The sequence below is a fragment of the Cervus elaphus genome, chromosome 4 (assembly GCF_910594005.1).
Source record: "Cervus elaphus chromosome 4, mCerEla1.1, whole genome shotgun sequence".
Taxonomy (NCBI): domain Eukaryota; kingdom Metazoa; phylum Chordata; class Mammalia; order Artiodactyla; family Cervidae; genus Cervus; species Cervus elaphus.
The window spans coordinates 37,428,732-37,453,063 of record NC_057818.1 but is presented as its reverse complement, the minus strand read 5'-3'; the positions used below and the strand labels follow the sequence as shown (position 1 = coordinate 37,453,063).

At 43.8% G+C, this 24,332-nt stretch overlaps 2 protein-coding genes across 3 annotated transcripts in view; one reads left to right on the top strand and one right to left on the bottom strand.

Moving 5' to 3' along the window:
• Nucleotides 1-7,614, bottom strand: part of WWP2 (WW domain containing E3 ubiquitin protein ligase 2) — a 149,171-nt gene extending 141,557 nt beyond the window's left edge. The window contains exon 1 of one of the 2 annotated variants that reach the window (XM_043898953.1): nt 7,493-7,614. The gene's annotated coding sequence lies outside the window, so the exon portion shown is untranslated. The remainder of the gene's footprint in view (nt 1-7,492) is intronic. The other variant, XM_043898954.1, reaches the window with a different exon arrangement.
• On the top strand, nt 6,943-22,992 carry NOB1 (NIN1 (RPN12) binding protein 1 homolog). Its single transcript, XM_043898960.1, has 10 exons — nt 6,943-7,039; nt 13,336-13,469; nt 13,591-13,723; nt 16,325-16,455; nt 18,082-18,153; nt 18,354-18,482; nt 18,574-18,774; nt 19,391-19,488; nt 20,518-20,662; nt 22,401-22,992. The coding sequence occupies exons 2-10, from the start codon at nt 13,407-13,409 to the stop codon at nt 22,668-22,670; spliced, it is 1,242 nt and encodes a 413-aa protein (XP_043754895.1). The 5' UTR covers nt 6,943-7,039; nt 13,336-13,406; the 3' UTR covers nt 22,671-22,992.
• The last annotated feature ends 1,340 nt before the right edge of the window (nt 22,993-24,332 follow it).

Here is a 24,332-nt window from a genome sequence, read left to right as displayed (position 1 = left end):
AAGCTCCACCCACTGGCTTCTTTATACAGTAAAAGATGGGCACTGAGGGAAATGGCATGTATGGGGAGGCGACGCCAAATAGGAAACAAACAAGAGAACTAGAGAAGGGACAAGAGGTATGGGGGAAAACGAAGCAGTGAAGGAACACAGGGATTTGGTGGTGGGAGCTGGAAATAAAATTTTAAAGGTTGCAGACAAGGCAAGTCTCGTTGAGAAGGGGGTTTTCCCTTCCGAGCAAAGATCTGAAGAAGGGAATAGAGGATATCTGCCTTAGAACATGCCAAGCAGACAGGGGCTTCCCTAGTGGCCCGGTGGTTAAGAAACCACCTTGTTATGCAGGGATCTCCCATGCCATGGAGCAACTAAGCCAGAGCATCACAACTACTGAGCCCAAACACCACAACTAGAGAGTCTATGCGCAGCAACAGAAGACCCTGCATGATGCAACTAAGACCCAAAGCAACCACATAAATAACATCCCAGGCAGATAAAAGGGCAAGAACAAAAGCTCTTGAGATGATACCCTGTCTTCAGAATGTAAGAAACAAAAGGGGGCCAGTACTGCTGGAGGGCGGAGAAAGAGGAGGATGATAGTGGTTAGAGATGTGACTGGAGAATTCCCTGGCAATCCAGAGGTTAGGACTCCGCACCTTCACTGCTGCGGGCACAGATTCAATTCCTGGTCGGGAAACTAAGATCTCACATGCCTCAGGGCAACTATTGAGCTCATGCTCCACAGCAATAGAAGACCAAGTGCCACACGGAAGAACCAGCACAATCAAAATAGAAAAAAATTTCTTGACTTGACCTGGACAGAATACAGAAGTGAAAATGCATGGTTGACTCTTTGTTTTTGTTGAAATATAGTTCAGGTACCATAAGTTCACCCTTTTAAAGCGTACAATTTGGTGAGCTTTAGTATATTCAGAGAGTTGTACAACCATCACCACTATTGAATTCTGGAACATTTCCATCACCCCAAAAGAAACCAATAGTCACTGCTCACTCCTCTTTGCTCCCCTGTCCCTATCCACTAAACTCTTCTGTCTCTTTGGATCTGCCTATTCTGGATATTTCAAATAAATGAAATCAAACAATATGTAGCCTTTTGCATCTGGTTTCTTTCATTAGCATAATGTTTTCAAGGTTCCCCACACTGTAGCAGGTATCAGCATTTCATTCCTTTTTCTAGCTGAGTAACATTCCATTTATAAGAACAGACTGCATTTTGTTTACCCATTCATCAGCCAATGGACAACTCAATGTTTGTATTATTAGGATGGGTTGATTCTTACGTTGTTGCAGTTGGCTGGGCCGCACGACTTGCAGGATCTCACTTCCCTGACCAGGGATTGAACTCGGACTACCACAGTGAAAATGCCAGTCCTAACCACTGGAATTCCCAGGATAGGTTGATTCTTGAAGCATGGGTTCATAAAGAATCGGATACAACTGAGACTGACACTTCTCACTTAGCATTGGCAGATTTTGGTATCTGCCGGGGTCATGGCAGGGGGCTATAACTGTCAAGGGCACCTTCAGCAAGAGGGCATCTGGCCTTCTGACTGTACCTCTTCCAAACACCTTTGATTCAACCCAACCAGTCCTGAGCCAGAGTCAGTCTTTCAACAGATGTTCACAGACCCCTGGTGAGCCCCAGGACTGTGCCAGACCCTGGAAATACAGAATGCCATGAGGCCCCTGCCCTTTGGGACTCAGATATCTTGATCTAAGAGACCCCCATTAAATAAATCCTCAGAGAGCTCTTGGCAGGAGAAAGCAACCACACATCAGATTTAGCAAGTGACAGTACTTGCAGTGTCTGAAGTACTTGATTATTCTTATCACCCAACTTCAGCAAGAACCTTTTAGACCAGTAAGTAAATCTTTTGGAAGATTTACTGATGTAAATGTGACTACTTCATCAGTCACTAGCCACCAAGTGGCACTGAACAAGTTACTTCTCATCCTCTCTAAATTTCAGTTTCCTAGTCTGTGGCATGAACCTAATGATAGCATTTAATACTTACCTTGTAACATGATCACAGGGAATAAACTAGTTCAGGTAAAGCAGCCAGCAAGTACTACTGAGTGCTCTTTAAGGATTGCTACAAGCTAAACGTGTTCTTGATGTTGAAATTCCAGCTCTGAGATTCCTGAAATTCTTGACCCAGTTTTGACTCAAGGAACCACTGAACACTGATCTTGAGACAGAAGAACTGAACAGCAGATGAGGTAGGGAAGAGCAAAGACAACTCACCAGCACTAAGACTTTATTTTTAATTAAAAAATAGGTAGAAGGGCTTCCCTGGTGCCTCAGTGGTAAAGAATCAGCCTGCCAGTACTGGAAACAAAGGTTTGATCCCTCGTCTAGGAAGATGCCACATGCCACAGAGCAACTAAGCCCTTGCGCCACAACTAACTAGTCTGTGCTCCAGAGCCTGCAAGCTGAAGCTATTGAAGCTACACACTCTAGAGCCCATGCCCCACAACAAGAGAAGGCACCACAGTAAGAAGTCCACGCTCGCCACAACTAGAGAGTAGCCCCCACTCACCGCAACTGAAGAAAAGCCCACGCGGCACTGAAGACCCAGCACAGCCAAAAATAAATAAATAAATATTTTTTTTAAAAAACAGGTAGAAACAGGCAGAGTTTCTTATTCATAAGTAAAGATCCACTCTGTATCCACTTCTTGAAAGATGTGGATGAGACAGGTCTATTCAGAAGATTCCTCCTTTCCTCCACCCTCTCATGCTTTTCCAACATTAATGCTTCATTCTTGGCCTCTTTCTTCTGTCCAGCATTGAGTTCCCTTCCATCCTCCAAGGGCTCATCTTGAAAAGCAATCAAATGGAACTGAACTTGGCCAAAGGCCATCCGTACAAAGACCAAGCATATAAAAAGAGAGGGAGGGACAGGGGAGGTCATAGCATTGGAGGCACAGTGGAATTGTAAGTTAGTAATAAAAGAGACAGGGATGTTCCCTGGTGGCCTAGTGGTTAGGATTCTAGGTGTTCACTGTTGTGACCCAAGTTCAAACCCTGGCTGGGGAATTGCAAGCTGCACAGCTGGCCAAAATAAAACAGAGAGAGGAGACTGGAAAGCAGTTCCAAGGACAAAACAGAAAGCAAAAGGCATGGGTAACACAGAAAGAGGACCTGCCCTAGGTCAGGACTGCCAAGTCTTGATATCTGGTATTTTCCTGGAAGGAGTGATTAACATGGGGACTAGAAGCACTGAATGTTTGTTTTCAAGCTGCTGGGGGAGAAGCAGGAGCAGGGGACTGCAACCTTCTCAAAAAGATTCAGTTGGTTCTTTTTAAGAGAAACAAGATTTTCCCTTTTGTCCCTACCTCTCAGAAATTCAACAGTCTAAAATTGTCTGAAGCGACCCAGAGTCAATCAAAAGCAGTTTACTGACTTGATTCCAGTGGAAGCTGACGTTCATGCATCCACTACCACAGGTCCTGCTGACAGAAGCGTCAGACCTGGGTTCAGAAGGCCAAGATTCAAACACCAGCCCATCCACATCTTAAGTTACACCACCTCATGCATGGATCACTTCATCACAGAGAGGTTCTGTTTGTTTTAAATTTATAAAACAGTGGGATGCATGGCAACAACATGCATTCAATACCTCTTAGGTAGAACCAACATTTCCAATATTAAAAAGCCATTACCCATCCTTGCAGGTTGTCTGTCTCTTTCCCATCCTTCTTGGAGGTCTCTAAATTGGTTGCCAACCCAGAAAGCCCAACTAATTTCAAAACTGGAACTCAAATTGATTTTCAGTGGCGCTACAGAGACAGGCGCTTGGAAGAGTAGCCTCCTTAGGAAGAAAAGAAACCCATTAGTTTGTGGTTTTTCAAGAGAGTCTTTAGAAGAAAAGTGAAAAGGAGAGAAAACCAAGCTCCCCAAGACACTGCAATGCTTAAAATACCTGCTAGTATAAACCAAGATTTTTGTTTCAAAATTTTTAATTATAGCACTCTTGGCTATGTATCCACATTACGCCATAAGTGACCTTGCCCAGTCTCTTCACCTCCTCACGCTAACCACTTCCACAGGTACATCCCCAGCCCAGCCTGACTCCGGACTTCCCTATTGAACTGCCCATGACACCATCACTGGGCACTTTACAATCAGTGTCAACGAAATTGAGCCCCAGCCTTGTTCCTCCTACAGTCTTCCTGTTTCAGTTAGTGGCAATTCCATTCTTCCAGGTGTTCACACCACGAATTGCGTTGCCACGACTCCTTTCTTCCTTTCACATCCCCTCCACACCCCCTGTTGGCGTACTTCAAAATAAACCCATGCTGAACTGCTGCTGGCCACCTCCATGACTGCCACCCACCCATCCTTCACCTGGATCATGGCAGGAGCCTCTAAACTTGTCTCCCTGCTTCTACCTCAGTCCTCTTTGCTTTCTCCACAAGGCACCCAGAGTGAGTGTGTTAAAAGACAGGATGAAATGTGTCCAATCCACTGCACAAAATTCTCCAGTGGCCCCAACTCACTCTGAGTGAAAATGAACATCCTCACAGTGGTCTGCGAGGTTCTCACAAACTGCCCAACTCTCCCTTTACCCCCAACGCCTCTCTGACCTCATCTTCATTCCTCCCCTTTACCCACCCACTCCAATCATACTGGTCTCCTGGCAAGTCCACCAGCCTGCCAGGGGTGGTCCATCCTTTGGGCTTTCGAGCTTGCTCTTCCCTCGGCCTGGACCACTGTGTCCCCATTTAGCCACTTGGCTCCTCTCACCTCCTTCAGATATTCACTCAACTGTTACCTTCTCAGGAAGACTTCCTAAGCATTCTCTTCAAAATTGCAATGCCAAGATTTCCCTGGTGGTCCAGTAGCTAAGACTCTTGAGTTCCCAATGCAGCGGGCCCAGGTTCAATCCCTGGCGAGGGAACTATATCCACACGCCCCAACTGAGAGTTCAAATACCACAACTAAAGATCCCATGGGCTGCAACTAAAGATCCTAAGTGCCACAACTAAGACCTGGTACCGCTAATATTTATTACTTTATTAATAAATAAAATTTTAATGACAGGCAACAGTCCACATTCTGCCTCCCTCCTTTATTACAACATAATGCGCATTTTACTTGGTTATTTTGTTCATGTGCCTTTCACCACTAAAATTAAAGATCCACAAGGGCAGGGGTTTTTGCCTTCATTGTGTAACATAGTCCTGCTGCTCAGAATAGCACTGTGCACTATAATTTTTAATTTTTCAGGAAGCATTTTAAAAACTAAAAACAGGAAATTTCAATCCTATTGTGTTTAACCCAATAAACTTTAAATGCTATCATTTGTAGCACATAGTCATATTATATTTACAGTATCATGTATTATAATATTTCTAAAAGTCAATTAAATATTTTGCCTTTTTTCTTCATACTAAGACTTCAAAAATCTAGTGCTGTATTTTATATTCATAGCCTAACTCCAGGGCTCAACACCGCAGAATGACCACCATACTGGACAATGTGACTCTAAAACAATGCCTGGCACAGAGTGGGCACTTATAAATATTCACTGAATGAAAAAATGTTTTCCCAGGAAGAGGCAGCTATGGTATAGCACAGGATTTTCTAAACTTCAGTTACACTCCATGTTCACAATTTTTGCTGTAACCTGTACTAGCGTTCCCTTAAAATGTCATCCTTTATACGCTTGAAAAAATATTTTAAAATAAAACTTTATGTCGCTTCTATAAATGGAAAAGAATGTGCTTAAGGATAAAATGCCTGGGTCTGAGTCCCTACTCAGTTACTCACTACTTCCAGATTCTAAAGCAAGAACTTCACTAAGCCTCAGTTTCTTCATCTGCAGAATATGGACAATTCCAACCTTCACAGAATCACGGTAAAGATCAAATGAGATGCTGTCATAAACTCTTTGCAACTGCAAAAGTAGTCATTAAATGAAGGAGACAGAAGCCAACTCAAGCCTTACCTCATGCCCATCATTTTCACATGTACCAATAACAGAACATGGCAAGCACATCTGACAAGAGAAGACCGAGGACTCAGGTTCAAATCTTGTCCTCCACTTACAGGCCTGTGACCTTTAGAAACTCATTTATTTACCAAACACTTACCAAGTGCCCACAATGTGCCAGGAACTAGGTTAGTAAATAAGTCAAATAAGATATGAACTCTACCCCTGAGGAATTTACAGTCTAGCAGGGAGAAAGAGATCAGTAGATAAGAAAAAGCAAAAAATTGTCAAAAAAAAATCAAGTCATCTCTCTCAGGTCTGTTTGCTCATTGTGAGATGGGAATAACACCTTCCCAGCCTAACTCACGCGGCTGCCACAAAAATCAATTTTTAAATGTTTGTCAAGTACTCCAAAAACCTGAACTCATTATTCATTAGAAAAGTATTTTTTTTTCCTACTTGTAATCCAAAACGACTCTGGCTCCTGTTAATGTCCAGTTTACACATTCCCTCCAATAATACCACATCTGTGAAATTCATTCCACTTTTGCAAACGTTAGTAAACACAAAGAAAAACAGGACAAACAGCTTTAGCACAGGAGTTTAATCTCAAAATCATGATCCAGGTCACAGTTCAGTCTTGCTACCTAGTTACAGTCCGTGGAGATAAGCAGTCCCATGGTAAAGCAAACTGAATAATTTAAACTGAAGAAAGAGGAAAAGTCATAAAGTAGTGTAGATACTGTCCAAGATTACAGCAGTATCTATATTGGTGAGGTAATGCTGGGATTAGGTCCTGCTCAACACCGGAGGTTAAAAGCCACTTTAAGGCCAGAGCAAAGTGCCCACACTCTGTTTTTAAGTCTAGAAGTTGATCTGATCTGAGCAAACCTCTAAGAAAGATGATCTGAAGGACTAGGTTCCCAAGAAGTGGAAACCCTACCCAAGCAGGACTGAGTGAGTGTGACGAAAGCAAGATGGTCAAGATTCTGTGATCCCCCCTGAAGTTTAAAAACTGAATGGGAACAAAATCAAAGTCTGAAGTACCAATCATTTCCAAAGAGTAAGAAAGGAAAAGACTCTCAGGTGAGGCTCACGCTGCATCTTCTTGCTAATCTCTCCTTTTTTCCCCACCATGTCACCCGCCCATTCTCAGGCGACCTACTGCAACTCAATGCCCCAAGTCGCCCCTTCCCCCTGCCCCGCTTCCTCCACAAAGGTCACTCCTCTTCATGCCTGGCACCTATGATGCTTTCCCTTTCCCGGTCAACTTGCTGGCCGCCGCACCCAAGACGGCCTTCGCACCCACTGCGGAACAGTCCCCGCGCACGGCCAGCGGCGCGCCCACCCCGCTCGGGCGGGAGTCGGGACACCCCTCCTCGGAGGCCGGAACCGCCGCGCCAGGCCCCTCCCACAGGAAGCCGCCGCCCCCCGGCGCCGGGGCCGCGCCTCCCCCGGCCCACCCCGCGCCGCCCGTCGCCCCCGGAGTTCCCCGCGCCCCGGCCCGCCCGCTGCGCCCCCAGTACCCGCGCTGGCTACCTGCAGCGGCCACTGAAGCGGCGCCCAACTCCTCTCCCACTTCCGCTTTCCAGAGACCGCACTCGGGCCAGGTCACGTGACCACGCGCGGTCACCTGACCCGGAAGAGGCTGGCCGGGCCTCAGGTGTGGGCAACCTTGGCCAGGCCCGAGAACCTCTGGCCAGAAGGCCTTCTTGTCCTTCGTATGTTTAAAAGTGGGAGGATTTTCACTTGCTAGATGGTCTCCCAGCAAACAAACTGAAGTCTCGCAGAGTGCCAGGCGCTTCGTTTACCCCTCCCATCAACGCTGAGGGCGGGTCAATCTTAGCCCCATTTTACAGGTGAGAGGAGGCGTTCAATCTATTAAGTCAGCAGATATTTATTGAACTCCTTAGGGGTAACAGACAAGATAAAATACAGAACGCCGAGTTAAATTGTAATTTTAAACAGCCATTAATACGGAGGTGTGCCCCCAAATATTGTCTGGTACAGTGCATATTTATAGTAAAAAAAAAAAGGAAGACTAGTCGATACTCATATGTAATGGGCATCCTATGTTTTAATTTGCTATATCTGAGAACCCTAAGCCTACTATGTGCCAGGCACGTTTCTAGGTTCTAGAAACTCAAAAGTAGCTTTTGTAGAGCATCTGTTCTTGTGACATAAAACACAGGTAGAGAAGCTCCGAAACCTTTGCTATTGTCCATAAGATGCCCCAGCACACCAAACTAACCCCATTTCGATAATATATAGACTAGATAGAACTTTATGAATTGGAAAAAAAAAAAAAAAACATTTTAAGTATTCTTTACCGATGGTCAAGAACTTCAGCTTTGACAAACTGGATGAAGACTAAGTTTTTCACTTTCAATCACCATTAACTAAGATTAGTATTAATCACCTAATTAACCTTAAGCACAGGGAGGCCTGGCGTGCTGTGGTTCATGGGGTCCCAAAGAGTCAGACACGACTGAGCGACTGAACTGAACTGTGCACTAATTATTCTGTTATTTTTAGTTCTTCCAGTTGGAGGGATCAGATATGCATACAAATTAAACTGATTGAGCATTTAGTCTCTACTTTTCCTCATCCCAAATCCTTAAAAGGCCAGGAGATGGCCTTTTAAGGAGCTACAGTCCTCCCTTAACACCTTAATTCTTACAGTAATCCCATCTATAAAACTATTAAAATTTCTCTAGTAACATTCTCTAGATGGGAGTTGTACTAATTCTATTCTAGGGGAAGGCCTCTTTAATTTGGTGGCATTTGAGTAGGTGTTCACCGAAAGGAAAAACAGGGATTAGGCAAGGCAGTCTCTCACTGTGGGTTAAAGGAGTAAAAGCTTAATATACATCCTGAATAACGGCAGCCCACTCCGGAACTCTTGCCTGGAAAAATGCCATGGACGGAGGAGCCTGGTAGGCTATAGTCCATGGGGTCACAAAGAGTCGGACGTGACTGAACGACTTCACTTTTCTTTCGTAAGGTCCCTACATGGTCCCTTCCACCCCTCACCTTTGTTTCTTTTATCTCATCTCCAACTGCACTTTCACTCAGTACCCTGCTTCAGCCACTCTAGCCTGAGGGTCTGTGGACTTGCTTTTCCCTCTTCTGAGAAAGTTCTTTTCCTGGGTAGTCAGTTGACTCACCCCCTCATCTCTTTCATGTGTTTGCTTAACTGTCCCTTGCAGTGAAGCCTTTCCTGGTCACACTATTTAAAATCACAACTCATCTCTTCCTTCCCCTCCTACCAGTCCTTTCCTTTGTTTTTTCTCTCCGTATTTCCTCAACTTAGCACTATCTGCCTTTCACATGAACGTGTATATGTATAATCTGTTACCCCCTACAAAAAAATTATGAAGACAGGAGCTATAACCTAGCTTCCAAAGCAGTACCTGACCGATAGGAGGCCTCTTTAAATAACCCATTGAATGAATAGACTTCATCAACTTTTACTGAGCACTGAACTGCTATAGGTCCTATAGGTCCTACAATATAGGAGATATTTTAAGACACATAAAAAATCTGAACTATGTCATCATGAAAGCACCCCAAAAAATTTAAAAAGAAGTTGAAATGTTCATTTAAGGAAAAAGGCTCCTAAAACAGTCCATGACTTCCAACCCACTTAAGACAAACAATAACTGCAATGCAAAGCAGAAGTAATAACTGCTCATTGAGGGCGAGATTCGAAATGTCTTAAGTATGGTGGGAAATAAGGGTCCAAATCTGTCCTTGGAGAAAACTCTGATTTGGGTAATCAGGACCAGTTTACAGAGGGAACAACAGAGTGGCTTCTTGGAAACTAAGTAAGTGGGGGTTGGCAAGAAGAATTTTCAGGCAGAAGAGAAAACAAGGTCAAAAGCAGAAACAAGAAAGTCCGGGACACTCCCAGGAAAGTCCAGAGGAATTCTAGATATACTTACTGAATTCAAGTCATGCTTCTTCTGCATCAAGTTTTTCTCTCTCCTACCCAACTATTAAGTATAAAGTTTTATATCCTGTAAATTTTCCGGTCCTGGAAGTGAAGTCAGATGTTCACTAGCACACAATCAAGACCTTTTCTCTTTCATAAAGGGTCCCACATGTTAAAGTTGTCATTATCTCCAAATGAGTTATACATGGAGTCCTCCTACATATGTTTGCTGCTGCTGCTAAGTCGCTTCAGTCGTGTCCAACTCTGTGTGACCCCATAGACGGCAGCCTACCAGGCTCCACAGTCCCTGGGATTCTCTAGGCAAGAACACTGGAGTGGGTTGCCTTTTCCTTCTCCAATGCAGGAAAGTGAAAAGTGAAAGTGAAGTCGCTCAGTCGTGTGCGACTCTTCCCGACTCCATGGACTGCAGCCTACCAGTCTCCTCTGTCCATGGGATTTTCCAGGCAAGAGTACTGGAGTGGGTTGCCCTTGCCTTCTCCACTACATATGTTTGAAAGTGTTCATTTATTAAGGTAAACTGTTTCCAGTGACAATAATTTTCGTAATAATGTTTGAGATTTCTTCACTTTCTTCATTTTTTAAAAAAACAAGGAGCTTCAAATGTGTTTCAGGGTTCACTTCACTTCTGGGTCCTCGGAGGTTTTTTGTTTTTTTTTGGGGGGGGGGGGCGGGTTTGTATTTTGGCAGCATGTGGGATGGTTTCTCAACCAGGGATGGAACTGGGATCTCCCAGTGAAAGCTCCAAATCCTAACCACTAGACCACCAGGGATTTTCTTCCCTTCACTTCTGAGAGAACCTGTTCCCAGACACCCTCTGCTACCAAAGACATTACCCTCAACTCCCTGAACACTCCCTTTGGATTTTTAGACCTAATGAGTCTTTGCCCTCATCATCCTTCAAGATGTGGCTCCAAAGCTTATGCCTCTAAACTCAAACTTGCCCCTTGACACTACACAGGATATCAGTTTGTTCATAGCTATTACATCACCCAAATCGTGGTGGTGTTAATTAGCTCTCAGTATGTATTTTTTTCACCAAATGACAGTCCCAAGGCTTCAGGGGACTTGGAGACTAACATTACAGGGAAAGAGAAAAGGGATTAAAGTATTACCAAAAAATGACAAAAGCTACAAAGTGTCAAGAAACCTATATTGAACAAATATTTTTAATGTTTACTAGAAAAAGAATGGCTCAAAGCCTGATCTTTCTTTTCCTGACTATTCTCCTAAATCAGTGGTTCTCAAGTGCGACCCCAGGTAGGCAGCATCAGTGTCACCTGAAACTTACTAGAAAGGCAGCTTGTCCAGCTCTGCCCAGACCTACTGAATCAGAAACTGAGGATGAAGCCCAGCTAGTTCTAGTTTTGCAATGTCTCCAGGTGATTCTAATTTACAATCAAGTTGGAGAACATTGATCTAGGTCATTCTTTTTCACCATAGTGTCCACAGAATTATTGCTAATTTCAATAAACCTCTTTTTATTGTGGGGTCTAGTTTCTATATAATCCCTCCCTTTTCAGGCAGCAGGAGCAGTCAATTAAGAAAGAAATTAGAGACAGGAATATTAGTGTTGAGTGGACTATATTTTCTAGGCATGAAATAAAAAGTTAGAGTAATGAGAATGAATGGAGAAGGGACCCAGGCACCTCAAACTGTTTCAGAAGTGATATCAATACAGTTGAGCAAGAGGAGTACGGGTTGAAATAAATATGACTCAGAGATTCTTACATTGAATGCCTTTTTTGGTAATGCCATTACTGAAAATAGGAACTCAACCAGTGAAGAAATTTTAAGTGGGGGCAGGAGAGACAATTACCTAGTTTTAACCCTCCTCCTGAGTAACAATACCAAAAATTTTCAGAAAGATGCGGCCAAAAGACTAGGTTAGGAAATAAACGGGGATTGGACCTATAGATTCCAGAGGTAGTCATATAATGTGATCATTGTGACCAGCTTTGAGGATAGATAGTACTGGTGAAGGAGAAAATTCGAGAGTCATGGAGGCCAAGACAGTCCTGTGGATGGTGCCCTGTGTGCAAGGCAGAAAAGAGTGCACTAAAGGAGGCTGAAAAATCATCAGAGAGGCAGGGGGGACTACAGTGATGCAGCACAAGAGTGAATACAGGAGAGACAGTCCAGAAAGAGGCAATGGTCAGCAATGTAAAATTCTGCAGAGGAACTGAGAATGACAGAAATAAGAACAACAGCAAAAAAATTGATATGATAGGGAATTCCCTGGTAGTTCAGTGGTTAAGACCCCCAGAGATATGAATGATTTTTTTGGAGGTACAAGGGCTAAATTATAATCAAGGGGTGAAAACTGGAGTGAAGACTAAAAAGACAGTTTAGAATTAACTCAACACCACTGAAGATAGATGAATGAAAACTTAAGACATTGATATTCAAAGTTCACCAGCATGAATTTCTAACAGACCAGATTTCATAATCACAGAACTTCAGCAAGGAATTATGAGCCTTGCTTTAGGTAAGTGGAGTAAGAATATTAAGTTAAAAAATTGAGAGATAGAGATTCCCCGCCCCAAATTGCTCAAAATGAAGTAGGGGTAAGAAAGCAGCGGTTGGCCTGACATAAAGGTAAGAAAGTGGCTCTGAGTTGGTTTGTTTCAGTGTTAATCTTAATACACCATTTAGTCAATGTTAGCCTAACCTCCTTTTCTTGAGCAACCACCCCTTGCCTATAAAATAGTATTTCATAGACTTGTTTAGTCACTTAAGTCATGTCCAACCCTTTTGCTACCTCATGGGCTGTAACCTGCCAATCCCCTTCTGTCCATGGAATTTCCCAGGCAAGAGTATTGGAGAGGATTGCCCTTTCCTTCTCCAGGGGCTCTTCCCCACCCAGATGTCCAACTGGAGTCGCCTGTCTTTAGCATTGAGCCACCAAGGAAGCCCAATCTTTAAATTAGGTCATCTAAACCGACTGACTCGACAATAAAACCAAATACAGACTCTTTGAATTCAAGTGTACAGAAGATGCTGGGGCATCTCCGGGCAAGAATATGACCCCATGGGGTGTCTCCAGGCAAGAAAGTGCCTTTCTGCAGGGAATCTTCCAGACTCAGGGATCTGAACTTGGGTCTCCTGCATTACAGGCAGATACTTTAACGCTGAACCACTAGGGAAGCTCTAAGGACCAATTAAAGTGTCTCTAAGGGTCAACGGGGTCGCAGAGTCGGACACGACTGAGCGACTGAACTGAACTGAACGGTCAATAGTTGAAGGCAAAGCGAGTTTTCTCAGGTGACCACCCCACGCCGGGCCCCGCCCAAAGTTTGACCCCGCCCACACCTCCCAGGCAAGGCGAGCGGCCGTACTGCGCATGCGCGCAGGTGGCCCAGAGCCGGAAAATGCCGGCGCGCCCGCCAGGAGTCGCCGCTTAGTTGCAGTCTCTCTTCTCGGTTCCCAGAGGCCCGGATTGATACGGAGGGACCGGCGGAAGCTCCGCGCGCATGCGCGGTCTGGCCTCGTTGGGCCAACATGGCGCCAGTGGAGCACGTTGTAGCGGATGCCGGGGCGTTTCTACTGGATGCGGCTCTGCAGGTACACGATGCTCCTGTAGAGAGGAGCGGGGTCTGGGCTGGTGGCCCCTGAAGGAGTTTGGGAAATCCGGCAGCACGTTGCGTGGTGCGGGCGGGTGTGAGCTGGGCTGGTCTCCCCGCAGGACATCGGGAAGAACATCTACACCATCCGGGATGTGGTCAGCGAGATTCGGGACAAGGCCACGCGCAGGCGGCTCGCCGTTCTGCCCTACGAGCTGCGTTTCAAGGAACCCTTTCCTGAATACGTGCGACTGGGTGAGTACCTCTGCCCGATGTTGCTGGTGAAGCTGGGTCCCAGGTTGCTGACTGAACCTGCTCTGGTGCTAGTTGGAGCCTGGTTACTTTATCAGAGTTGGTTTAGAAACCCCACGGTCAGGATCGTGGTGGGAGAGGCTTCCTGGGTCATGAGTCAACCAGGCCTTGCTGCTTACTAGCTATGTGCCCTTGGGTGTATCACTCAGACTCTCTAGGCGTCAGTTTCCTCATCTGTAAAATGGGATTAACAATAGTACCTATCCGCGGGGTTGCTGGGAGTATTAAAGGAAGAATAATGTCACTCAGCACAGTGTCCAGCGTTTTGTAAATATTAAATTTGTTTGGATTAAAAATAGAAGTCCTGCCCTGGAAAGAACCTAGGTGGTTGAAAGTGTTTTAGGGGTTTTAGGATTTAAAGGCTGATAATGGAGATGATGTTACCTACACTAATTGTGACTTCTTTAGCTTTCTCTAACATACTAGCTTTGTGATCTTTGACAAGGTACTTAATCTTTCTGAGGAAATACTAATAGTATTTACTTCACAAGATTTGGCTAAAGCAGTCCCACTCCTAGGGATATATTGGGACAAAGCTATAATAATTCAGAAAGATACATGCACCCCTATATTCATAGCAGCACTAGTCACATTTGCCAAGACATGAAAACAAGCCAAATGTCTATTGGCAGATGAATGGATAAAGAAGATATGGTACAATATGATACAATAAAATACTACTCAGCCATAATAAAGAATAAAATATAATGTCGTTTGCAGCAATGCAAATACTAGAGAATATCATACTAAGATATTATATACTTTATATATTTATAATATTTATAAATACATATTTATATGTAAATATATATAATGTTTATAATATTATATACTAAGATATTATACTAAGAAAGACAAATACCATATGATACTACTTATATGTGAAATCTAAAATATGACACAAATGACCTATGAGAAACAGAATCACAGACATAGAGAACAGACTCCTGGTTGTCAAGAGGGAGGGAGTTGGGGGAGGGACGCTGGGGTTATTAGCAGATGTAAGCTTTTATATATAGACTGGATAAACAAACAACAAGGTTCTACTGTATAGCACAGAGAACTATATTCAATATCCTATAATAGACCATAATGGGAAAGAACATTTTTAAAAGGAATATAAATGTATAACTGAATCACTTTTTTATACAGTAGCAATTAACACAACATTGTGAATCAGCTCTATTTCAATTTAAAGAATTTTTGTAAAGATTTGACTGAAGGATAAGATGAAAAGCTTTTAACATAGCACCTGGTACATAGTACCCAATAAATTTTAGCTGCTGTTAATTAATAGCTGCATTTTTAGGAAATGTGAGCTGTATACTTATTGTTCCTGGTGTTAATGTAGCAAACTAAGATTATGGCATCTGGTCCCATCACTTCATGGGAAATAGATGGGGAAACAGTGGCCAACTATATTTTGGGGGGCTCAAAAATCACTGCAGATGGTGACTGCAGCCATGAAATTAAAAGACGCTTACTCCTTGGAAGGAAAGTTATGACCAACCTAGACAGCATATTAAAAAGCAGAGACATTACTTTGTCAACAAAGGTCCATCTAGTCAAAGCTTTGGTTTTTCCAGTAGTCATGTATGGATGTGAGAGTTGGACTATAAAGAAAGCTGAGCGCAGAAGAATTGATGCTTTTGAACTGTAGTATTGGAGAAGACTCTTGAGAGTCCCTTGGACTGCAAGGAGATCCAACCAGTCCATCCTAAAGGAGATCAGTCCTGGGTGTTCATTGGAAGGACTGATGTTGTAGCTGAAACTCCAATACTTGGGCCACCTGATGTGAAGAGCTGACTCATTCGAAAAGACCCTGATGCTGGGGAAGACTGAGGGCAGGAGGAGAAGGGGACGACAGGGGATGAGATGGTTGGATGGCATCATCGACTCAATGCACATGAGTTTGGGTAAACTCCCGGAGTTGGTGATGGACAGGCAGAAGACATCTTTCTGTTAATATGTCAAAATATTATTGTATATGTTTATTATTGATGTCTCAGGAGAATAACAACACAAGAGCTGGAGGGACGTGGGTTTTCTTGTTGGGGTGGGTTTACATACAAAAACTGTTCAATATTTGTTACCCAGTATTTTTGTCTCATTACAGACAATCATTATTGGTTGAATCACCTTTCCATCCCACTTTGAACTGTGATCATCCATTCTATTAAAAAAGATTGTTAGAATCAGAGAACTTTATTGCTGAGGGAGAAGAGACTTTGTATTCTAATATAATACCAGAGCCTAGAAAAGGAACTCTCATCATTTGCAAATATTATGCTAACTTTCAATGATTTTCTGTTAACTTTTTTCTGTCCCTTCATCTGCACTCAGTAAGGACCTTATAGTAAACCTAACTGGTATAAATCTTGAGAGATACAAATGTCTCAGTTATGAGTAGAAGAAGATCAGGAGACGAGTGAATGAGGTGTTTTTGGGATACTGATCCAAAGTTCTTTTCATATTTTCATTACAGTTATCCAAAGTCATACGGCTCTTTGCTTTTAACTGAACTTTGGAATCTTTTGTTTACAGTGACTGAGTTTTCAAAGAAAACTGGAGATTATCCTAGCCTCTCTGCTACAGATATCCAAGTACTGGCACTTACTTACCAGCTGGAAGCAGAATTTGTTGGCGTGTCTCACCTAAAACAAGAACCAGAAAAGGTAAATCAGAAGGATTATTGGTTTCATCCGTTTTTACTTTTTTATCATGAGAACGATCAGATGTACAGACGTAGCGGGAGTAGTATAATGGACCCAGTGTCCCCATCATTCTGCCTCCATGGTTATCAGCTCATGATCTGTTTCCATCTCTACCCACCCTAGCCATGAGCATTTTTAATTCAGACATCTTATTTCACTGATAGATATTTCTTGGTGTGTCTCAAAAGAGATTAGGTATGTCTTTTTAAAAAATAACCACAAAACCAATATTATACCTAAACAAAATTCATAGTAATTTCCCTGGTATCATCAAATATCCAAATGTGTGTTTGTTCACATTTCTTAATTATTATATAAATTTTTTAATAGTTTATTTGTTTGAATCAGGATCCAGATAAGGTTCATACATTGTAGTTAGCAAATGTGTCTCAGTCTTGACCTCTAAGTTCTTGGTAAGATTGGTTAAATTTAAAAATGCCGAAAGGGGAACTTTCCTGTGGCTAAGACACCAAGTTCCCAATGCAGGGGTCCCAGGATCAATCCCTGGTTAAGGAATTAGATCCCACATGCTGCACCTAAGCAAGTTTGTATACTGTAACTAAAAGATCTTTCATGCCACAACTAAGACCTAGCACAGCCAAATAAAATTTTTTTTTTTTTAATTTTAAAAATGTTTAAAGAGAGTAAAAATCAACTATATTCTCACTACTTTTGAAAAAGTAGAATTCTTTTCCAGAAACAAGAAAGAACACCAAAAATACTTACCATTTTTTTCAGCCCTTACTAACCTTCAAAATTCTGGGTTCCTGTTGTGCTTTTACGGATTTGTCCAGCTCGGTTAAGTTGAAGAGATTAATGGTTTTGTGCCTGGGCCCCACTGACTGTTTCCAGGCCAGAGGATTTTGGAAGATAGGTAGTTTATACTGTAGTAAGTAATTTCAACTAGTGCTTACAAAGAAGTACTTGATCTCCACTGTCTAAAGTCATCAAAACTGTAGTGGACTGATGTTCCTGTTCTAGTTGGAACTGCCTTCACTTGTTCTCAACAAGGTTTAGAGTCCTCCAGTCCAAAAAGTCTAAAAGTAATGTCTAAAATACAGACTTCTGTGTGTCACCAGAATGTTTTGGGGGGATGGGGGTCAAGGGAATAGTTTCACATAAAGGCTGACTTTGTGGCTGAGCCAGGTTTCTGTTTTGGCATCTGTCAACTTGAGATTCCTTAAAACCACCCTTTTCTGCAGTCTTTTGGGCAGGAGTTAACCTGTTTTGTATCAGAATCTTTAAAACTGCCTGTCTCTGACCCAGCAATTCCACTTTTAGGCATTTATCTTAAGGATGTGACCAAAGATACTTCTAGGTTTTATGCATAATGATGTTCATTAAAGCTTTATGTCTTGGGCCAAAAAAGAAATGTCCTAAAATGGTTATTTGGTGGTAGTGGAATCCCTGAATAATTCTTCATATATATTTTTATGTTTCCTGCTTTTTAAAAAACATTTAATAAATCTTTTAATTTCAGTAACCAGGGGGGAATATTTTGTTTTCTGTTTTTTTTAATTACTCTTACATGTTGGATTTTCAACCTGTATTTCTTTGCTTAGTGCTGTCTCTTATTTCTTTTTAAAGGTTAAAATTAGTTCATCGATTCAGCACCCAGAAACTCCTCTGCACATTTCTGGTTTCCATCTGCCCTCAAAGGTAATTTCTGAGACAGGCTCTTCATGCATTTTTCTGCTCCATGTCAGATCTCCACAAATTGTCTGATTCCAGGGAACCAGATTTATCCTGAGATATGCTGCAGTATGTCCAGCCCTGTCTGACTTGTACACTGTATATCATTTCATCTATAACTCTCTCTCAGTTTGCAGGTTTAAAAATTACTTTTCTTTTAATCTCAGCCTAAACCCCCACGAGGAACATTAGAACACAGACACCCAACAAGTGAGCCTGAGGACCTCGAGTTCAGTTCCTTCATGTTCTGGAGAAATCCTTTGCCTAACATTGATTGTGAACTGCAGGAGCTGCTGGTAAGGCCCTGCCTTATGATCTGATGACCACAGACTAGCATCTTCCAGCTGCACCCCTGGGCAGGGAGTTTGAATTCTATTAATGTTTCAGATGGATGGAGGTGAGGATGTTCCAAGTGAGGAGGAGGATGAAGAGAATGGACTTGAAGAAAGAAAGGACCAAGACAGTGATGATGATGGGGGCGGGTGGATAACCCCCAGCAACATCAAGCAGATCCAGCAGGAGATGAAGCAGTGTGCTGTCCCCAAGGACGTGCGGGTCGGCTGTGTGACTACAGACTTCGCCATGCAGGTGGGTGGAGTGGGTATCTGTCGGCCTGGGTTCTGTGTCACCTGTTACAGGCAATGGTCCCTCGGAGGTTGAGGATGGGGTTGTATAATACTTCTTTTCCTGGTTCTAGAAACTTTGCCTATGCTCTTTGTTAATTTGCCGTTTTGCTTGGAGGTTGGGGAATCATAATATATTGACAAAATGTATGTATGATACATTACATTTCTAATGTCTAACATTCACAATCTGTTGCTGCTTTTCTTTCAGTGTGTGTAATGTTCTGTGCTGTGTTCAGTATTTGGAGACTGTAGCGGTTTCCAATCCAGAAATGAATAGTTTTGCTCTGACACAGTGAACGTCTCCGTTAAGAGAGATTGCTTTAAAAAGAGAGAGATTACTCACGGGAGGTCTTGGCTAATTAATGCGCACAGTCGGTGGCCCTTGACATCAGAAGACTCTGGGTCCTTGTCCTAGTGTACCTGTCTTGAGAAGCATCCTATGCTTGCTTTTCTTGAGCAGAAGCCCTTCATGAGCCAGACCAGGGTTTGTGAAGTTCTCTTAACTGTGATTATGCAAACGTTAAAGATAATGTTGGTTTTGCTCTGAGTTTGGTTCCCCATTAACATGTTGGTTGCAGAACGTCCTGCTGCAGATGGGGCTGCACGTGCTGGCCATGAACGGCATGCTGATCCGCGAGGCCCGGAGCTACATCCTGCGCTGCCATGGCTGCTTCAAGTACGTAGTTGGTAGTGTGGGCCCCGGCGCCCCTCTGTCAAGCACCCCTCTCTTCCTAAACCTTCAGTGGGCTTCTCGAAGGGGGGTCTTGCCTTCTGTGCAGGTGTTCCTTCCACCTCAGATTAGCCCCAGTGACGGGATATTTTCTTGCACAGAATATTTCCTAGCCCCTGTTGAGAGGGCTCTGTTCACTTGCACAGACTTCAGGTCAGGGGCCTGGCTTCTCTGGCAGTTGCACGCAGCTCTTGTCTCCTGCCCCTGGGAACTGAGGGAGAATTCCTCAAGCGTAGACACTAGGGCTCCTGCTTGGTCCTTGAGAGCAGCAGCGTCTCCTGTTCAGTCTACCATTGGGGCTTGAGAGGGTAGGAGAGTGGCAAGGCCTGGGGGTCGGCCTCAACACCCACACCCATTCAACCGTAACAGCTTCGCTAGTGCTTCCTGTATGATTCATTAATAAATTCTCAGCATCTCCAGAGCCACCTCCTGGCATCATGCCCAGTGACACGACATTTGGGGCCAAGGTATTCAGTAATAGTTGTAATAATGTAATAGCATGCCCCTGGAGAAGGGGCGGGTGCTAAGAGCACTGACTCTGGAGCCATATTCCTTGGGCGTATGCCTGCCACTTACTGGCTCTGTGACCTTAAGCAGCTTGCTACCTAGCCGCCATTTCCCCACCTGTGAGATGGAGATACACCAACCTCATGGGGTTGTTTCCATGGTACCCTTGTAGCATAATGCCTGACAGAATTCGGTAAAGAGTTCACGGTCACTGTAACAACATTCTGCTCAGTTTTCTTACTTACCATCTATGTCGTTTCTTCCCTGGAACCGTGGGGCAGCGATGTGCGTACATCGGCCGCGGGATACAGCCGGGCAGCCCTGGTCCAGGAGGGCAGTGCACTTCAGCCTGTCCCCTTCCACTTCTCGTGCCTCCCACTCCTCCGAGGCCCGAGACTCACCTTGCGCCCCCGGGACTGGGTTTGCTGCCTGAGGCTCCAGTGCAGTGAGGCTCCTTTGTGTCTGTAGGACAACGTCTGACATGAGCCGAGTGTTCTGTGCCCACTGTGGCAACAAGACACTGAAGAAGGTGTCCGTGACCGTCAGCGATGACGGGACCCTGCACATGCACTTCTCCCGCAACCCGAAGGTGCTAAATCCTCGCGGCCTGAGGGTGAGTAGAACGGCTCCCACTCCCCTGACGGCAGGGCCCGGGGTTGGGGAATTGAGACCTCTTAGCATCAGGAGCAAAATGATCAGAGAGAAGAACAAACCCTCATGGTTTTTACAAGATAGTTCGTGAAAACCTGTGATCCAGATGGGGAAGGCTCACAATTCAGCCTCCCCATGAGCTTTGTGAGGAGTTTGCAGTCTAAGAAGAAATCACTAGTAATTCCACACAATAAATTACATGTGGGGTCACAGAGAGGTCGTTTGTAGGGTGATGGAGGTTGGATGTGTGTGGGAGTTTGAGGATGGGCAGAATTTCCGGAAGCTCCAAGAACCACAAGGGAAGGGGTATGAAGTGCTCAGCACAAGAGTTCTGACTGGACATGCAGCCAAATGGATTTGTCTTGAGGAATCAGGAGAGAAGCGTTGAGAGACCAGCGGGTATACCTGTGGCCAACCCAGCACTGAGTTCTCTAGGCAGATGCCACTAACGTGAGAAGGTTGTTCATTTTTAAACTTTCTATTCTGAAATAATTTTAGATTTATAGAAGAGTTGCCAAAAAATTGTACAAATTCCCACTTTACCTTTCACTTAAATTTCCCAATTTAATCGTTTACTACATTTGCTCTGTCATTTATATATATTTTTTCTTTTCCCCTAAAAACCATCTGAGAGTAAAGGCTACCTGATGCCCTTTGGCCTCTAGATACTTTGGTGTGTGTTTCCTGAAACAAGGACTTTGTCTTTCATACCCACTGTACAATTACTAAAATCATGAAGTTAACATTATTTCAGTACAACTATCCTAGCTTCCCAGATGGCACTAGTGGTAAAGAATCTGTCTGCCAGTGCAGGCGATGTTAAGAGACGCCGGTTTGATCCCTGGGTCGGGAATATCCCCTGGAGTAGGAAGCAGCAACCCACTCCAGTATTCTTGCCTGGAGAATCGCATGGACAGAGGAGCCTGGTGGGCTACAGTCCACGGGGTCGCAGAGTCAGACACAACTGAGCAACCTAGCATGCAGTACTACTGTCTATGGGTCATATTCAAACTTTGACACAGATTTATTTTACAGCAAAAGAAGAAAAGGGTTAGGATCACACATTGTGTTGGTCATGTCTCTTTAAAACTGAAGTAGTTTGTCAAGTCTGTTGTCTTTCACACCTTGACATTTTTAAATGGTTTTGAAGAGTTCAAAGCAGTTCCTTAACATCCCTTACCTTGGGTTTGTCTGGTGTTCCCTCCTGCTTAGATTCAGGCTGTGCAGTGTTGGCAGGAACACCCAGAAGTGATGCTGAATCTTCCCAGTGCATCCTGTCAGGGGGTAGATGATAACTAGTTGTCCAGTTTACTGCTGATAATGACTCTGATCACTTAGTTAAGGCAGTTTCTTATGTAGTGCGAATATAATTAACCAAAACCAAGATGATCAAATTTCCCATAAGGTTATTATTTGTAATTAATAAGTAACTTAGAGAAAGATAGTCTGAAGTCTTTCTGTCTTTAGCTGAGGGTATGTAGTCAGAATACCGCTTTGGGTTTTGCATCTGCGAGGTGAGGTGAGGTGAGGTGGGCAGATGCGTGTCAGGGGCTTAGCGCACGGCAGGCAGTGGTGACAGACTCCGCTGGTGTCGTCGGCCCACGTGCAGAGTTGTCGGGTGAGCTTTACGTTAGCAGGATCTGGCGTGTGTGAATACGAATCCCCGTCCTTCTAACGGCCTTTCCCCTTCTTGTTTGCAGTACTCTCTCCCCACTCCCAAAGGGGGCAAGTACGCCATCAACCCCCACCTGACCGAGGACCAGCGCTTCCCTCAGCTGCGACTCTCCCGAAAGGCCAGGCAGAAAACCGACGTGTTTGCCCCTGACTACATAGCTGGGGTGTCTCCCTTTGCAGAGAATGACATCTCCAGCCGTTCAGCCACCCTGCAGGTCCGAGACAGCACCCTGGGAGCCGGGAGGAGACGGTTAAATCCCAATGCTTCCAGGAAGAAGTTTGTGAAGAAAAGGTGAAGCCTGAGCTCCACAGGCAAGCTGGACGGCCGCCCAGGAGACCTGTCTCGGGCCCCAGTGTGCCGGCCCTGCGGCCCCCGGACTCGGAGAGGGGCCTGACTTCCTCAGCGCCGCCTTGGGACTTGCTGTGGTGCCTCAGGTTGGGTTTGTGGTGGAGCCTGGCTAACCCCTGACCTGTGCGCATCCAGAGAACCGGGATCCCTGCCATGTTGAGGGAGTTTGATGAAAACAGAGCAAACGGTGCCTGGAGCAGATCTTCAATCTTTAAAGACAGGAACTTCTAAGTGGTAATATTTTTCTAATAAATGTGATTATAAGCTTCTGTGCATTTTGTTTTTTTCTTTAAGGTAATTTGAGAGAAACACTTAAGGTGTGCACTCAAGGATCAAGCATTTAGGTTTTCTTTTTGCCAAAAAGTATACTAGGTACTAATTTTATTATTTTAAAAAAAAAATTGTAGCTCTTAATTTTAACTCATTTTGAAAACATTTCAGTCATCCAGGAAAATACCTAGACTCTCCCATTGTTAACATTTCTTACTTGCTTTTCCCTTTCTTCACATACAAGTACACAGTGTCTCCTAGGACAGTGATGTTCTTTTACATAACCACAGCAGTGATTAAACTCAGGAAATTTAACATGATACATTACTGTTACCTAATACATAACACTTCAGATTTTACCAACTCGCCCCAATACTGTCCTTCATAACATTTTCCCCTAGATCTGAACAATCTCTCTGCCTTTGTCTTTTGTGAAGTTGACCTTTTTAATAGTATAAGCCAGGTTTTCAACATGCCCCTCTATTTGGACTTGACAGGATGTTTCCTTGTAATTAGATGGAGGTGATCCATATGGGACAAGAAAGCTACATACATGATCATTGGTTCTCAGTGCATCACCCTAAATGATGGTAACAGATTACTTGGTAAATAAACCTGCCGAGTAGAAGATTTCTTAAGTTCTCTACATTAACAGTGTATTCACAGAGTGCTAGCTTCAAAAGTTCCTTATATCAAGTTTTTCCCTGTATGGCTGTCTATTTAGTATAAAGCTAACTGGGGGGAGCTTAAATTCAGTTTAAGATATTTCCTATGTACTTTTTAAATATGAAAACTCAGTTCCAAAAGTAAAAACCATATAAACTACACTGTATGAAACGAGGTGTGTGCAGAACTAGACGGCCTTTCCCTCTCATCCCCATTTCCTCTTTCCCCTGGCTAATCCATTTCATTTGTTTCTGACTTATCCTTGTGTTTTCTTTTGCAAAAATGTGTGTGGGTTATGTGTTACATTTTGGAAGACAGGAGGCAATAGTTGGTCCACTGCTCATATGCACACAGAACAGTACCTGGAACATGGTGGGTGCCCAATAAATACTTGTTGCATATATTTGGCATCTAATACTAGCTTTGTAAAAACTGATATATATATAACCAAACTCACCACCTGCTACTCAGAGTGTTTTGACTAGCTGGTCATGCATCACAACTTTCTACCGGCTGATTTAAGAGTTTCAGTTTCAATTGTTGGAAGGCAGAGCCAGAATACTAGCTTGGTTGTGGAGGTCCTTTAGGGTTGTCTTTAAACTAAGTCATACAGTTTCACTCCTGGCCAACTGGAAGTAAAAGGGTTCATACTTACCCTCTCACCTGAAACAAT